At 39.2% G+C, this 16,178-nt stretch overlaps 1 protein-coding gene across 3 annotated transcripts; it reads left to right on the top strand.

Moving 5' to 3' along the window:
- Nucleotides 1-463: 463 nt before the first annotated feature.
- LOC111582776 (dipeptidyl peptidase 9-like) lies at nucleotides 464-15,679 on the top strand. Of its 3 annotated transcripts, none has more exons than XM_023291630.3 (21): nucleotides 464-623; nucleotides 2,198-2,288; nucleotides 3,025-3,269; nucleotides 5,022-5,134; nucleotides 6,096-6,269; nucleotides 7,739-7,907; nucleotides 8,004-8,114; nucleotides 8,312-8,440; nucleotides 8,641-8,702; nucleotides 8,818-8,918; nucleotides 9,000-9,177; nucleotides 9,446-9,605; nucleotides 9,907-9,986; nucleotides 10,268-10,438; nucleotides 11,135-11,270; nucleotides 11,468-11,613; nucleotides 12,759-12,905; nucleotides 13,081-13,233; nucleotides 13,420-13,562; nucleotides 13,820-13,931; nucleotides 14,379-15,679. In XM_023291630.3, exons 2-21 carry the CDS (start codon nucleotides 2,233-2,235, stop codon nucleotides 14,469-14,471), a joined length of 2,679 nt encoding a protein of 892 aa, XP_023147398.2. In that variant the 5' UTR covers nucleotides 464-623; nucleotides 2,198-2,232; the 3' UTR covers nucleotides 14,472-15,679. The 3 variants fall into 3 exon arrangements, with proteins under 3 accessions (XP_023147398.2, XP_054871393.1, XP_035813742.2); XM_055015418.1 differs by having other exon boundaries at nucleotides 481-606; XM_035957849.2 differs by lacking the exon at nucleotides 464-623 and adding an exon at nucleotides 1,683-2,006.
- The last annotated feature ends 499 nt before the right edge of the window (nucleotides 15,680-16,178 follow it).

Genomic DNA, 16,178 nt, shown 5'->3' with positions numbered 1-16,178 from the left:
CCTTGATTAACATTTTACGTGTATTTTACAGACAAAAATAGGATAATCAAGAAAACACCTGTCAGATTAATTGTTTAAAAAGTCATTATTAGTTGCAGCTATAAAGCAGACAAAGAACCCACCAAGGGCAGTATTAACATCAAATTGTGACTTTTCTTGTAAAATTCTACAAAAATGAACTTTCAGGTTCCTGTTATGTGGTCTAGAAATAAGCCTCCAGGGAACACTCCCTGAAGGTTGCTGTTTTTTGGGGTAGACTGGTGTAAACATGTCTAAAGGGAAACCCCACCAGCTTTTAGACACTTGAATGCAGAAAAAAGCTTTCTGAATTTCTACTAATTTTACGAAGTTGCATTTCTGTTGTCGAAAATTTCTATTGTTTACCAAAAAAGTAGGGAAAACCTCCTCTTAACCGGCAGAGACCAACCTGACTGATCATTTCCGGGTTAAAGGTGGTAATTTTTAACGTTTGATTTCCGCGTTGTTAGCATATTAGCATTCAGCTACCTGCTTTCTGGAAATTAGTTAACTTCTGTAAATTTTTCAGACTCTGGCCGTCGTTTTCAACGCACACCGCTGTTCGACATAAGGAGATACACATTCAAGGTGTCTGGGCAGATAGTGTAAGATAAAGACGAGTGAATATTTTACTGTTTTGATATGTTTCTGACGTTATCTATTTATGCTGTTTTGGTCCGTTAGCTAGCTAGCTAGCTAATTTCTGCCTAATGGGCGGCTAACTAGCTAGCTGTCAGCAACGTATAGAGGTGTCCTCAGATAGATTTAATTCATGTATAGTTAATGGTCGTCAGGTTTGATGGACAGGATGTACTTCATCAGATGTTTGCTGTTCACCAGTTAGTAGCTCAGACCTTTAGCTTCATCAGGAGATGAGCCAGAGCAGAAATAGTGAAACTGATTGGCTGTGTTCAACACAAAACAGTCTTTATACAGATAATAGAGAATAAAACATTGACAAACGAAGAGAGATATGGGAGTTCAACAGTCTTGAAAATACAACACGAGGTATTCTTAGTGTATTGTCAAGCGTTATATAGGGTCTCTAACGGTGAGTTCATGAAAATGAAACAAAATAACTAGGGCTTATAGTCAATATATGTTATTGTGGGCACATTCAAACTGTAACTCGCCAGACTTTAAACGTAAATCTGCAGGTAAAACAGACAAAACAGAAAGTAGGCACCATACAGCAAGACAAATGTTGGTTGCATACTGCAAAACAGTAAGCGGTGTCCTTTTCAATAATATTTTAGCCTTTGTGTACATTATTTATTTTTTGTCTCTTTTCAGCTTTTCACTTTCACTCTTTCAAGCTTCACTGCTGACAAACCTAAAATTGTGGTTGTGTTTTAATAATACTTGGTCTTCAAGCCTTTTCTCTTACAGATAGTTTGCTTGTGGAAAAATTAATTTCGTCTCCAAACAGTCAAAAATAATGAATTGCTCGTTATTCTGGGCATTCTAGACAAATTTTTCTGTCATGATTTGTGTAATCATACGCAGATATTATGATACAGTCTCTTTTTTTTTGTCTTGAGTAATTATTTGGGAATGTCTGATTTAATTCTGTAGGTGTGATACACCCCATAATCAAGACATTTTATCCCGTTAATCGAAACACAGCCAAAGGTATTAATGGAATAGATAGTCAACCGAGTCATGCTATGACTTGCATGGAAAATTGTTTCATGTAATTCCAGTTGTTTTTGCAAATGAGCTTACAGGGAATTTACACTTCAGTTAGGCCCGAGGCAGCAAGACAGCCTTCACTATACATCCTGCTGTAAAATGTGGCGTAACAATGTAAAATCTAACACAGTTGTGACACCGGCGTTGAAGTGTCAGAGTCATGCAGCTGAGTCACATTTGGCAAGACTCCTCATCTGAAACAGTCGGCTGTATGTGTGGTGGTGGTCAGCTGAAGAACAGCAGCTCCACCATGAAGCAGCATAGAGACGTCTGCCAAGAATGGGGCCGCAACCTCAGTAACAGCTTCACTGTTCATAGCATGTGAGCTTAGCTTAGGGTGTGATCTAGTTTTTCACTCATTTAAAGTGTGTTTTAGTCATTCGATTGTGAGTTAGACCAGGTGTCATCATGCTGTTACTGTAAACGCTCTGGATTTTCTTTTTTTTTTCTGTCTTCAGTTCTTTTGTCTTTGCCTGGTATTTTACAGGGTGTCAGGTCTGGTTCAGGGTTGTTGAACAGTTAATGCACAGAGTAAAGAGGCTGAAAATTGAAGACAAAACCGAAGACCGCCAGGAAAGGTAGGGACACTTTTCCACTCATTCAAAACTGTGCAAGCAACATTCATTTGAATCTGATTTTCATTCATTTTGATTAAATGTTTTAGCTAGTTTTTTCATAGTGGTCACTGCTGAAAAAGATTTAGAAAATGTTGTGAAATATATATAATCTCATAATGGTATGAGATTGTCTATAGGAGTCTATAGTCATGTTTCACGGCTGGGTTTGGAGCCATGTTGACTTAAGCTAAGTGCAAAATTTGATGCTAATGAGCAGCAGGCGATTAATTTGTTCATCATTCTAGTTTAGCTTGTTTGCTTAGCAACACAAAGTACAGCTGAGACAGATAGAAGTTCAGTTAGTTTTTAGGTTTTTGGTCATTAACCAAACTGTTTCACAAGTAAAATTTTAAACTTCTGATGGTGCTAAATGAAAAGTGAAGGAATTACCAAAATCATGTTTGTTTTTATCGAGTTTCATACCAATCAATGCAGTGGTTGTAGAGATATTTCAACCTGAACAATGTGGCTGACCTATCAGTGGACATACCTGTAAATGCAAAATTCCTAATACACATAACATCTAAATCTATGCCTTTAAGGTATTTTTGACAGCTATAGATGATTAAAAGTCCAAAAGAAGGCTTAAATAATCCTCAATCAAGATGTCTGTATTTGGCGGTTTGCTTGTGCACCTGTGTTATTGTCATTGACTGTACATTGATCTGAGGTGATTAACTTCAATGTCTGTCAATAGCATCAGAGAGGCACTGGCAGGTATGACTGGGGTGGATGAGCTCTCAGACAGCACAGAAGTGGTCGAGATGGACGACGTGAATCTTACCCAGTTTCAGGTGGAGAAGCATTCATGGGATGGCCTGCGGAAGATCATCCACAACAGCCGCAAAAGCACCGGCGTGGTTATCAACAAGGCGCCACACGACTTCCAGTTCATCCAGAAAGACGAGGCCAGTCCGCACTCTCATCGCATCTACTACCTTGGTGAGCAGCGGCAACTGAAATCTGAGATCTGACACAGTGATATCAGGCAGGGTCTGAAATTATGATGTGCCAAATACTGTCGTTTCCTACAAGAGCTGTGAAAAGTGAATAAATCCCTGCTCAGATAGTTGCTTTGAACAGGCCCTGACTTGTCGACTTGCAGATTCAGTGGCTGCCTTTCAGTCACTTTGAAAGGTAGCAAGCTTCTGTTAATAATCTGGATGCAGCTGGTGAGTCAGAGTTGCCAGCCTGCATCTGCTTTCATGCTCATTTCATTTCCAAAGAGCTGCAGTGGCTCTAGTTGGTGTGTGCTGGAGAAAATGTGGAACTCAACCAGGAACACCATTTTGCTTTGTGGACATCGTTCAGATTTTTTTCTGTTGCAACTGTAGTGCACAAACATCCTATAAAATAGTTGCTGTTTTGGCCGGCCTGTATCAACCAGTTAGAGAGTTTGATACCTTTTTCAGGGCTGTGTCCAGTGGGATGATGTGGACTACATTAAGTCTGTTAGACCTGCACCCATGATAACATAGTTGTTGACCACTAATGTTTGCTACCACGCACTAAACCCATGAGTGTGTTTAACTGCTATTTAATTCAACTTATCATTTGTAAAATGAAGACAGTATATTTAATTTTGCAAAGGGCTCCAAGGTTTTAATATTAAAAGCCTGACTGTTCATATAGGCAAACTTTCCATAGATACTGCTGTGTAGCTGAAGATGCTACACGTGGACAGACTTCCCTTCTCTTCTTGTGCTATTGTTATGCTACAGCTAATCATTTAGTGTTAAGCAAAAGTTGCATAGGTTTGCTTTGAAGCTTTGTATAGATTTGTTGAAATGGTTGATTCTCAAATAAAACTTGTCCTCACATGAGCAAAAACAGAAAAATCCAGCACAGCCTACTTTCAGACTTTTAAAATGAGTTTTCGCTTGAGTATTTTTTTTCTAGCCAGATAACTGCACAGTTAGATTAATGTAACATTTGTAGGATAAAATGTTTCATCTTTCTCAAACGTCTGTGGTAGAGCTACTATTTTGCACCAGAATTCAACAACCACCCAGTGAAAAGAGGAAGCAAAACTAGTTCTGACACACACCATTGCCAAAAATATACCAGAATAGAAAGACAGCCACCAGAGAAGTTAAGTTTGCACATGTATCTATTAGTGTAATAATAATGATGATGTAGCTGGAAGAGCTTTTTGCTGTTTCTGTTGTAGAGACAGAATAGCCTAAACAGACTCTGCTTTAAAAAATTTTCCTGAGTGTAAAAATGCATCTTAATTTTAGCTGTGACCTACTGCTGTTACAACCCACATTTGAAGTCATGCATATGCTTACATGGACAAACCCTGTTGGAAAAGTTAATCCTATAATACATGCCCAAGACATCAAGGCTCTTCTGCAGAAATCCAGCTGTGCTACAGAATGATGTTTTTCTCACTCCTTTACCCCTCTTTAAAGAAGCCACTGCAGAAAACTGACAATGAGCGAGTCACTGAAGTGCCTGTAAACACATTCATTAGACAGGAGATGATTCGATCATGGCCCAGTCGACAACACCACAGAAACCACTAGGAGAGGTTGCCAGAGTTTGTTCTACATGTCCTGGAGGGCCTCTGTAAGGAGCTTCTGTACACCACCACGACTGCTCTGAGCACTAGTTGAACTAAGCCCATCTACAACGTGACAAATGAACTTTGCTTGGGCTGACAGACTCTGTCTGTGGTGTTTATCCTCACAGGAATGCCTTACGCCAGCAGGGAGAACGCATTACTCTACTCAGACATTCCCAAGAAGATCCGCAAAGATGCACTGCTGGTTTTGACATGGAAACCGATGCTGGATCACTTTCAGGTGACAAAGATTTTTAGCCCTCGTTCTTTATCTACCCTACAGGATTTTTACATGATTGATTCTATTCCAGACATCTTTTGAAGAGGACACATCATACTGTTGTGATTGTCAGCCATTTGTATAATGCTATGGCGTTAGAAGTGTGTTTGAATATGTATCTTTTTAATTTATATGAAAGTGTTTGCTGCAATTCAGAAGTCAAGACTTCAAGATGTTTCAAAAGCCTTCCCTGACTGAAAATATGTCAGATTATTCATGCATTCCTACAAACAGCTGTCTGTTTGTTGCTAAGGATGAAGGATGAGGTGTTGCTGGTGTACATTCACATATCTCAGACTGTTTTCTGCTTTGAAATGAGTAAAAATTAAGAAAAAGAAGTCAAATCCTACTACTGTTGTTTGTTTTTATTGTCTGCCAAAGGGGCAGCTTCAGGAAGCCGACCAATCAGAGCCGACTGGGCTTAAATGACAGGTTGCATTAAGGGCTGGTATAAGATAAACAAGGAATTTCTTTAATTGCTCCTGAATAAAAATATAGACCTGAATATGGGTATGATATATCTCCTGAAGGAGGATTTAATTGTTCAGAGGCAGGTTGTAAACACTCCCTTTATAATAACATATGTCCTAATGGAGCTTTTAACTGTTGGTGTAAATCTTCTCCTAAAGACCTATTAACCAGTTAGGCCACAAGAGAGTATTCCAAGAGACAATTAGATTGATGTTCACTGCAATCTAGCTGTTACACTGAGTTTTGCTGATTTCATCAACAGAATTTTCTCCTGCTGAAGAGAGAAAAAAAGGTTTTATTTACTGGTTCATGGTGATTCTCTCTTTAGTTTAGTATGTTTATGTTTTCTTACCATTTGTTTGTTTTCCATGCCCTGAACAAACTCTCTGACCTTGACTTTGGTCGGCCAGCATTGTCACATTGTGTGTCCTCCTGTCACCCCTGACCTCAGGCCAGCCCTCACCATGGGGGCTTCTCTCGGGAGGAGGAGCTGCTGCGAGAGAGGAAACGTTTGGGGGTGTCTGGCATCACTTCATATGATCACCACCGAGCCAGCGGCCTCTTCCTGTTCCAGGCCAACAGCAGTCTGTACTACTGCCGCGATGGTGGAAACAACAGCTTCATTGTGAGTTAAAGGACAGTAAAGCAAGACTTTTAGAGCCACAAAGTAACAGATAATTATTACAGACCTGCTAAGGATGACTGGAAATGTCTCGCCAATTCTTTGCTAAAGACTGAGATTTCAGAATTCTTTAAGGCACTGTTGGGTCTCTGTTTAGATCCCCAGTAGGAATGTAAACATTTTTCCTACTGGGGATCATGGAACATGTGTCTTAAGTTGCCTGTTCTCCTGCTTTTACCCATTGTATCCTGAACTTGTGTCCATCCCCCTTGACTCTGCAGAGGATGAGTATTTATGGAATACAGCCATGGTAGCTTATCAGCTCTGTAAAAATATCAATATAGCTAATAGTTTAGGATGGCTGATACAGTTACAGGACTCTATTCTATACCTGCTCATTATGAACTAATATAAGTTCATCACAAACACATTAAATCAGTATTGGTGCTTAAAGGGCACTGTGTGATTATTACATGGTGTGTCCAGTAGAGAGTGCTGACAAGTTTTCGACTGTAGTTTGTTGTTCACAGTCCGGTAAATTATATGTTTGATATCAAAAATCTGACAATTGCTTTCATTGTTGTAATGTCACAGAGCCAAACGTAAAATCTTCAGACGTCTTGTTCTGTGTGACCACGGTCAGACAAATATTTACAGTACCATCAAAGAGGGTGTGTTCCAGTACCCACACCACAATACTATATAGTATGTTGGAGAAAGATTAAGTATGTCCTAATACATTATGTCAAATGCAGTATACCCAAAGTACCAGGAAATTCTGCTATCTCCAGTCACATTTTGCAGTTTGCAAGCCAGCATGCTTTCTGGCCGTTCTGACCCATAATCCTCTGCACACTGGAAGACACAAGGTCTCAGCAGCTGAGAATGCACAGATAGATGAGAACTAAATTGGTGTTGCAGACTGCGATACATGTATGAGCCAGACCGCCAAACCTTAAGCTCCAATATTATGATGAAGTATAGGTGCCAGTTGTACTCCTCTGCCTGCAACAGTACACACTTTGAAAGGGCAGCTGCTGTATGTGCTGAAAGAAAGAAGATGTATGTGATCTGGGATGTAGCCACAGTGCTCAAAAAATAGGAAAGCATCATGATAAAAGCTGTAACCAGTAAATTTTGGTGGTTTTTGTTTGAACAAATTGCTTGAATGACTAACTGATTATTTAAAAATGTTGCTTATAAAACTTCTGTCAATTGACTCAAAAGTGGAAAACCTTCTCAGCTCAAAACGGAAATCCTTGATTTATTTGAAAACTTGGTTTTCACTGGGCAGTGATTTTATTTTTTGGGTTGTGGGGGGAACGACTCCCAGATATCAATTTTGGTTCCAAGAGCCTCTACAGTAGTAATTTAACTTGTAGAGGGTTTTTCTATGTACCATCTTTACCATTGTTGCTGAAGTAGCAGCTGTGGCCACTGATGTTTTGCATTTGCTCTGTGTGTTTCTTCAGACTTCTCCAGTGAATCCAATAGAGATTAAGAGCCAGAATTCAGGCACACGCATGGACCCCAAGATCTGCCCCGGAAACCCCAACTTCATTGGCTTCATCAACACCAATGACATTTGGGTGACAAGTATTGAGACCGGAGAAGAGAAAAGGCTCACCTTCTGCCATAAAGGTCAGCACTCAATCATATTCTCATACTCTGACCTGCTAGTCTGCATATTTGCCAGATATTTGTCATATTTGTTTTGCTTTTTTTTTTTAATTGTAGGTATTAATAACCCAAAGGAGGATACCAAATCTGCTGGCGTTGCCACCTTTGTTACCCAGGAGGAATTTGATCGCTTCACTGGATACTGGTGGTGTCCAGCTGCTCGGGAAGGTGAGTGAGTTGTCACAGTTTGAAAAAAATATTTTATGAAAGATGGTGGTTATTATCATTATTAAAGTTTTTTTTTTAGAATTACAAACAAGAAATACTGTCTATATTATTAGTATGTGAGTAGTCTGTTTGAAAGACAAAGATTTCAAAGCATTGTGGTACCCAGCAGTCTCTCTTGTCATTTCTCTTTGGCTCAGAGCCAGACGGTGGTAAAACTCTGCAGATTCTGTATGAGGAGGTGGATGAGTCTGAGGTTGAGATCATCCATGTCCCATCTCCAGCTCTGGAGGAACGAAAGACAGATGTCTACAGATACCCACGTGCAGGTATGAAGGCACTGAAAAACTGTTATTCATGATTATTTATAAACTATCTAATATGTATACATTTATTTATTGTCATGCTGCCTCAGTATAGGTTTTGATTTTTCGTACAGTAATTTCAACGTGCTGTTTCTCATATTTCCCACCTTTGTCATTAAATCTGCTCATATTTTGGTACATAATTCAGTTTCATTTATTTCCAGGCAGCAAAAATCCTGACATCACTCTCAAAATAGCAGAAATCCAAACTGACAATCTTGGCAAAGTGAGTGCTTGTTCAGTGCCACAATACTTCCAAATATGTTACTGATGTACCAGTCCACCCACAGTAAACAGAACACTGAAATGTTGTGGTCTGGTTGATTTTATTTCTCTCCCAGATTGTCAGCACACAAGAAAAGGAGCTGCCTGTGTCATTTACCAGCCTGTTTCCCAATGCTGAGTACATCACCAGAGCCGGATGGACCAAAGATGGTCGATAGTAAGTTTCTTCTCGAGACCGCTTAACAACACAACACTGAAATTTGCACCCTTCATAACTCTTCCTCTCTCTGTGTGTCAGTGCATGGGCGGTCATGATGGACCGGCGGCAGCAGAATCTTCAGTTAGTCCTGCTGCCTCCTGCACTCTTCATTCCTGCGCATCAAGACGAAGACAGAAGACGAGAGAGCCTGGAGGCCCTCGGAGACACAGTGCAGCCCTTCATCATCTATCAAGAGACCAGCGATATCTGGATCAATGTAAGACCCAACACGATACCTTTCTAAAACCCACTTCATGTTGAAGCCAAGAGAGCCCAGTGCAGTTTTCCACTCATGTCTGAGTCAAATTTGATCTTTTCTGATTGGTGTGAGCAGCATAGAAACAGATTTGAGCAAATATCTTTATTATTATTTATTGTTAAATCTCCTCTGCCGCAGTCTAACTTTACAATTTCAATCATTTTAAGCTGGTCAAGTCTTGCTTCATGCAGGTTTTAAAGACATCATAACTTTGTTTGTTCAACAGGTCCATGACATCTTCCATCCTTTCATCCAAACCAGTGATGATGAGATCACCTTCATCACAGTAAATGAGTCCAAAACAGGCTTCTGCCACCTGTATAAGATCACCTCAGTGTTACAGAGGGGCAGCTATCACTGGGCCAAAGGCTACACACACTCTGAAGGTAACACCAGGCTGCTATCACACATTCATTATTAGGTTATTACTGAGGGATGAGATCTAAAATCTAAAACAAAGAATTCCTTGGATTAGTCTAACCCTATAAATTATATTTCGTGACTGTGTTAGTCAGTTTCAACATGGTTTTGAATGAGTGTTTTCCTTTTTTTAACACCTCTGTTTATGCACACAGATAATGTTTAACTTTTTTCACATTCATTTTAAGTGTGTACTGTTAGCTTAAGTTTGATGGCTAATGTTTCAGTTGATACACTGACATGACCTCTTCACTCCATTGTCATCAGATGATTTCAAGTGTCCAGTCAAAGAGGAGGTGACAGTGACCAGTGGAGAGTGGGAAGTGCTGGCCAATCATGGAGCAAAGGTAAAGTCTATATCTGTTCAAGGTTACTGGCATTTATTGTTACTAGTAGTAACTATGATATTTACACAAATAGCCCATTCCTGAGGACACTGAGTAAAAAATTGCACTAATAATGCACTGCATAGTAGCTGCAAACAGCGTGTCTCCATAGAATGAATAATGCATGAATGTGCGCAGTTACTTGTTTTGAGTTCTGACTTGCTGAAGAAAAACGAAGGAAGAAGCCGACTTCTTTATGCTTGTGTTCAAACAGTTTTTCTTTCTCTGTTGTGTTTGTGCAGCGTTCATCCAGTCCTCAGATTTGGGTGGATGAAGCCACAAAGCTGGTTTATTTCCAGGGAACAAAAGACTCTCCTCTGGAGCACCACCTTTATGTGGTGAGCTACGACTCACCAGGTGAAATGGTCCGACTCACCAAACCTGGATTCTCCCACAGCTGCTCTGTGAGCCAGGTATCCCAACACACACTCAAGCATATCAGTCGATGCTCTATAATGACTCTGAACTTTTACACTTTTCCATGTTAAACTAACTTTACTTCAACTTTTCTTGCTGATTGTTCACAAAACAGTGATTTTTTTTTTCTTTTTGCTTTGAATTTTATTTTGTAAATATGGGATTGAAAGTCATGGTTTCCTTTTGTCCTTCAGCAGCAGAAAATGTCACGAGTCATGTATCAGCAGAGACACATTTATTGCTTAATACAACTACTTCAGTGACACAACCCAGCATCTCACAGCTTAAGTTTGGGATTGACTTTTTCCAAAAGAACAGTTTCCTGGAACAGCACTCCTTCAATTCAATATAAATTTTGTGAATCTCTGATAACCTTCTGTCTGACCACAGTTCCAATACAACTGCGCTTTTTTGTTTTGTATAGATGTGTTTGAAGTGTTCACATGCAGCCTGAATGCTGTCAGAGGCTTCGTCTGTACCATTTCTTACATATTGATATGATGAAATCACATTAGATTTTATACTTGGAAAAAAATACCATCCATTCATGCCATTTAAAGAAAAATAAAATATTGGCAACAGCCTTTTAGTCAGTGTTTCTGGATGTGAGACTTTCCTGTATATGTTTTTGGTACAAGTGTAAATAGTTGGGGATGATATTTAACACTGACTTTTTCTTTTCTTTCACACAGACATTTGACATGTTCATTAGCCATTACAGCAGCTTGACCTGCCCACCTTGTGTTCACATCTACAAGCTGAATGGCTCGGACAGCGACCCCCTGCACAAGGAGCCTCACTTCTGGGCGAGCATGATGGAAGCTTCTGGTACTGACTTCTACAAACCAAACCGTTTTTTGAAAAATTTGGGGAAATGAAATATTAGTTGTCTGCTGTGCCTGTCAGTCTCTTACTGCCAGTTAAAGATACACAAACTTATGTGAAATACTTAGGTTTTAGACTTAAACTCAATTATGCATACAATGTAGATTTTATTTGCTTTTGTGCTGTTTTATGGTTTCCAGGTTTCCCTTTTGACTCCACTCCTCCAGAGATCTTTAGCTTCACAGGGAAGTCGGGCTTCGAACTGTATGGCATGTTGTACAAACCACACAAGCTGGTCCCTGGCAGGAAGCATCCCACTGTCGTCTTTGTTTATGGTGGTCCTCAGGTTCGAGCTCTTCTACTATAAGACATTTTAGAATGACAGTATTTGTGATGTCAGATTTGTCTTTTTTTTCACCACTGACAACTGGATGTATCCAAATAGAATGTGTTAAGTCTTACAAAAGCTATTCATCACTGTGACTTTCTAACCGTTTCATCATCACGTCATGTAGCTTCTGTTTTGTAACTGTCTTGTTTAGTTAAAGATTACAAATACAATGCAGCCCCAAAACCTGCCAACAGGTTTAAATGACAAGTTATTTTTTTAAAAATCACCAAATTACACTGTTTATCAGGACTACAAACTATTAAAATAGAATATTTGGATTTTCAGCTTTCCAAAAGTATTGAAACTAATGTTGTGTCACATTTGGTTTCATCAGAAAAAAAAATCTAACAAATCTGTGCAAGAATTTGAATATTTTTCAGTCATTTTATTTTACGTCTCATTTAAAAAATGACTAAAGTAAACTGCAGTAACCAGGTTCTGTAGAAAATTGAAAAAATCTGCACTTTTTGGCAACATCAAGAATCCATGTTTGCCAACAGTCATGTGACAAAAAATCTGGCACTTTTTTGCTGAATTGCTGGTTGAGCTAACACAGAGTAGACAGAAGATGAGTATTAAAACAAATTTACAGTGTAAGTAGCAAAACATCGTATGTAGAGCCAGATTTTTTTGTAGTACTGTATTGGCAACACCTGTGGACTCTTGGGAAAATGTAAGACATGTTGGTTCCATGAGTTTTTAATTTGTGTAAAATGTGTAATTAATGAAATTCAGCTTTTTTTTATTGATTTATAACATTTTAACTTATATTGTGTACTGCACAACATTCTCTCTACTGCTAAGCACGGTTGTGCTGTTTCCATAGAGGTGCAGGCCTTTATATTGCAGCAAATAATGTCGAGAAACTTCTTGGTCTTCAGTGTTAAGATGGACTCAAAACGATTGTTGCTTGTTTTGTCTGTCCTTCTTGTTTTGGTGCCATTTTTAAGGTTAACTCATGAGTGAGCAGCTCAGTGTTTTACTTGAGGACACTTATCCAGAATACGTACCTGCAACACAGTACCAGGCAGTTACAGTTAACTTTTTAACGTATGTAGCATGACAACAGACTAACATTACCATGAGCTTTTCCCTCCCAGGTGCAGTTAGTGAATAACTCTTACAAAGGAGTGAAGTACCTGCGGTTGAGCACACTGGCGTGTTTGGGCTACGTTGTGCTGGTTATCGATGGTCGGGGCTCCTGCCAGCGAGGACTCAAGTTTGAAGGAGCTGTGAAGGATAAAATGGTAAAAATCTTCTTAATCATCTGTCTGTCAGAGAAACTGAGAGTGAGAGAGGAGAGAGACGCTACTCCGTCTTTGAACGGTTTCCTAATAATTGAAGAACAAATACCGCATAGTTACTTAAAGTTGTGTTTTTGACTCTTTTCTAGTTTTTAAATGTCCGTTTATCTCTGTCCAGGGTCAGGTGGAGATTGAAGACCAAGTGGAGGGTTTGCACTATGTAGCTGAAAAATACAAGTTTGTGGACCTGAATCGTGTTGCCATCCACGGCTGGTCGTACGGAGGTTTCCTCTCTCTCATGGGCCTCGTGCACAAGCCGGACATCTTTAAGGTCAAAACCACCAACATTCACTCTATTATTGGATAGATTCACAGTAAATACATTTGGCAACAGATTGTCAGTGGACATTAATCATTTGACTCTTTTAGGTACTAATACTTACATAGTTTGTGTGACTGATTTACTGATACAAGAAGGAAATAAGAAGCCTGTGTTTGTCACCCTGTTTGTTGATAGGTTGCCATTGCAGGAGCTCCAGTGACACTGTGGATGGCCTATGACACAGGTTACACAGAGCGATACCTGGACACACCTGAGAAAAACCAGAAGGGATACGAAGCTTGTTCTGTCGCCCTGCATGTCGACAAACTCCCCAATGAGTGAGAGCTGTTGAAATGCATTACATTTATTGCAGTGTTATAATGTATATGTATAGGAGATTATCCTGCACTGGATTACCTTATCTTACAATTCTACCTGCGTTATCTACCTCTTATCAAACAAGAAGGTTGCTTTCTACAGTTGGTTTCACAGAGGAGGTGGTTGTTGTTTTGCAGGTGGAGTGTTTAAGTCATTAGTGCTACAAACATATCTGTAATCAGGAGTAAATATACACAGTTTTTTGTGCTCGTTACAGGCCCAACAGATTGCTGATCCTGCATGGATTTCTAGATGAGAATGTGCACTTTTTCCACACCAACTTCCTGGTGTCTCAACTCATCCGAGCAGGGAAGCCATACAGCCTGCAGGTAGGACGATTTACTCTTAAGTACTGATTTTAATGAAAAATGTGTGAGAAGCTAAAGCACGTGTGAAAATGTCAGTGCTCTTGCAACACTTGTAGGATAAAGAACAATTTATTCTGAAACCTGCATCGGGATCATTTTCCACAATGTTGCAGAAAAAATTTAAATGACTCCCTGTTGTAATGACTTTGGCTCTTATTGGGGTTATGGAGTCAAGTTTCAAACTTTTATCTACATTTTAAGCCAACACAAGCTTTGGAAACTGTATTTGATCATTTTCTACTAATCAACTAAATTAAATCTGCTGACCTTAATGGGTTTTCTCCACAAACGTTATAACAGCAGTCAGAACAAAAACCTGTAGAATTAGAAAATGTGAAAAACTGGATTCCAGTTCATGTCACAATGATTAAACATGGTTGCATTTGGTTTTTCTTTCGTTTTTTCCAGGTTTATCCCAATGAGCGACACAGCATCAGGTGTCCAGAGTCTGGAGAGCATTATGAGATTACGCTGCTGCACTTCCTCCAGCAGAACCTCTGATAAGCCTTTTTACACAATGACCTTTCCTTTTCTCCTCATCTCCTGTTTTACATTCCTACATTCATCCAAAGCTGTATCACATCTTGCTTCATTCCACTTTAAAATCTGTTAAATGCAAATGATGCCAAACCGCGTCACACCTCAAGAGCTGTTCGTCAGTCTTAATGGTGCTGCAGCATTTAAGCGTTAATAGATCATTACAAGACTCAAATGTCAGCATAGCTAGCGTGAATAACACCATCACTGTGCACACCTATTGTAGCATTTTAAGCTGCGTTTGACAGTTAAGGGAAAATTGATGAACTGCTTTAAGCCCCAAAACCAGAAGAGGGCGCCGTTCACCCAGAACATACAGGTCTGGAGCTTTCAGAGTTTGTTGTCATGGTAGAAAGTGGAAGAAGTAAATAAATGTCTGAAGGCATAAATGATTATTAAAGTTTAAAATGCTGCTTGTTGCGCCATTAACAGACCTGAACATCAACAATGCAAAAAGTACAGACATGGGCCTGCTGCGCCCGGTTTTTGAAAGCAGTTTCTCTCTTTTTTTCTTTATGGTGCCATTTTTCTTTCTCTCTGTGAGTAAACACTGATGTGAAACTAGTCAATGGAAAGTTTTGTAAGAGCAAACAACGCTTCTCTCCCTTTGTCATGTGCTTTGTGGTCTTTGCATTGAGATTTGTCTCTTATGTGCTGTCATAGATGACTTTTTATGTGCTTTGCCAAACTGGCAGACATTCAAGAAGAAAATTACATGCTGAGTTTTTATTGCGTATCATTAAAAAAAATGACTTTTATAGATTCTTATGCATTCATAAATGATGGAAATATGTAGCGACCCGTCGCTGTTTCACTCAGTCGCTTGCTTTAACTTTGTGGTAAACTTCTTTTTCTTCTGCTGCTGAGGACTTTTGCACAGTACATGTTTGCCTTGGTGCCAACAAACTGACCTATTAGATGTTTGACAAAACTGTTGGCAATCTGAGGTGCCTTGCAAGAGTTTAAAAGCGCCTGCTCACATAGTATATATATATATATATATATATATATGTATATATATATCAGGGAATCTGTCGGAGGACCTACGACAATAAAATGCCTCATTACTGAAGTGTCTGAACATCTATAAGATGAGCTGTGATGATCTGTACATGGTTAAATGTACTCTCAGATATTAAAGAAATAAACAGAAGTGAACAATCTTTTTCAAAGCCTTGTCATGAGGTCGAATTTATTATTTTTGAAAACCCTTTCAGTGATGACGTTCTGGGAAAAAAAGAGTTGAAACTAATGTTCATCTGAGTACAGGTAATGGTGTATTAAGAGTTAATCTTTTTGACATGAATTTGAGTTTATTAGCACAGAGATGAAGCAGAATTAGTGATTTAATGAGGTTGTCCCTTCTAAACAGAGACAAATACAAGTGAAATCAGTTTTATTTATATAAACTTAGTTCTCAATTTACCTCGAAGAGCTTTAAAATAATTATCACATAAGACTCTCTGCATCTTCAGACCTCCAGTTCAGCTCAGCTCTCAACAAATGTGTGAATTACATCAACACTGCACGCATTTTTGTTGTTGTTGAGGTCTTTTTTAGAAGTTGTATTTACTACTTTTCACTTCAGTAATTAACAAAATGTCTAATTTTTCTGACACACAGCTGTATTTTCAGTCAGTAACTTGATTCCCTCTGGCTTTGATGATACCT

This window comes from Amphiprion ocellaris, chromosome 2 (assembly GCF_022539595.1).
Source record: "Amphiprion ocellaris isolate individual 3 ecotype Okinawa chromosome 2, ASM2253959v1, whole genome shotgun sequence".
Taxonomy (NCBI): Eukaryota; Metazoa; Chordata; class Actinopteri; family Pomacentridae; genus Amphiprion; species Amphiprion ocellaris.
This window is presented reverse-complemented; position numbering and strand designations above follow the sequence as displayed.

What these genes read in the sequence shown, in the direction of transcription:
- LOC111582776 (XM_035957849.2), top strand. Translation starts at nt 1,871, where the DNA reads ATGCAGCTGAGTCACATTTGGCAAGACTCCTCATCTGAAACAGTCGGC. An exon ending in CGATGCTGGATCACTTTCAG is followed by an intron (nt 5,135 to 6,095) that starts GTGACAAAGATT and finishes CCCTGACCTCAG; the next exon opens with GCCAGCCCTCACCATGGGGG. An exon ending in CTACAGATACCCACGTGCAG is followed by an intron (nt 8,441 to 8,640) that starts GTATGAAGGCAC and finishes ATTTATTTCCAG; the next exon opens with GCAGCAAAAATCCTGACATC.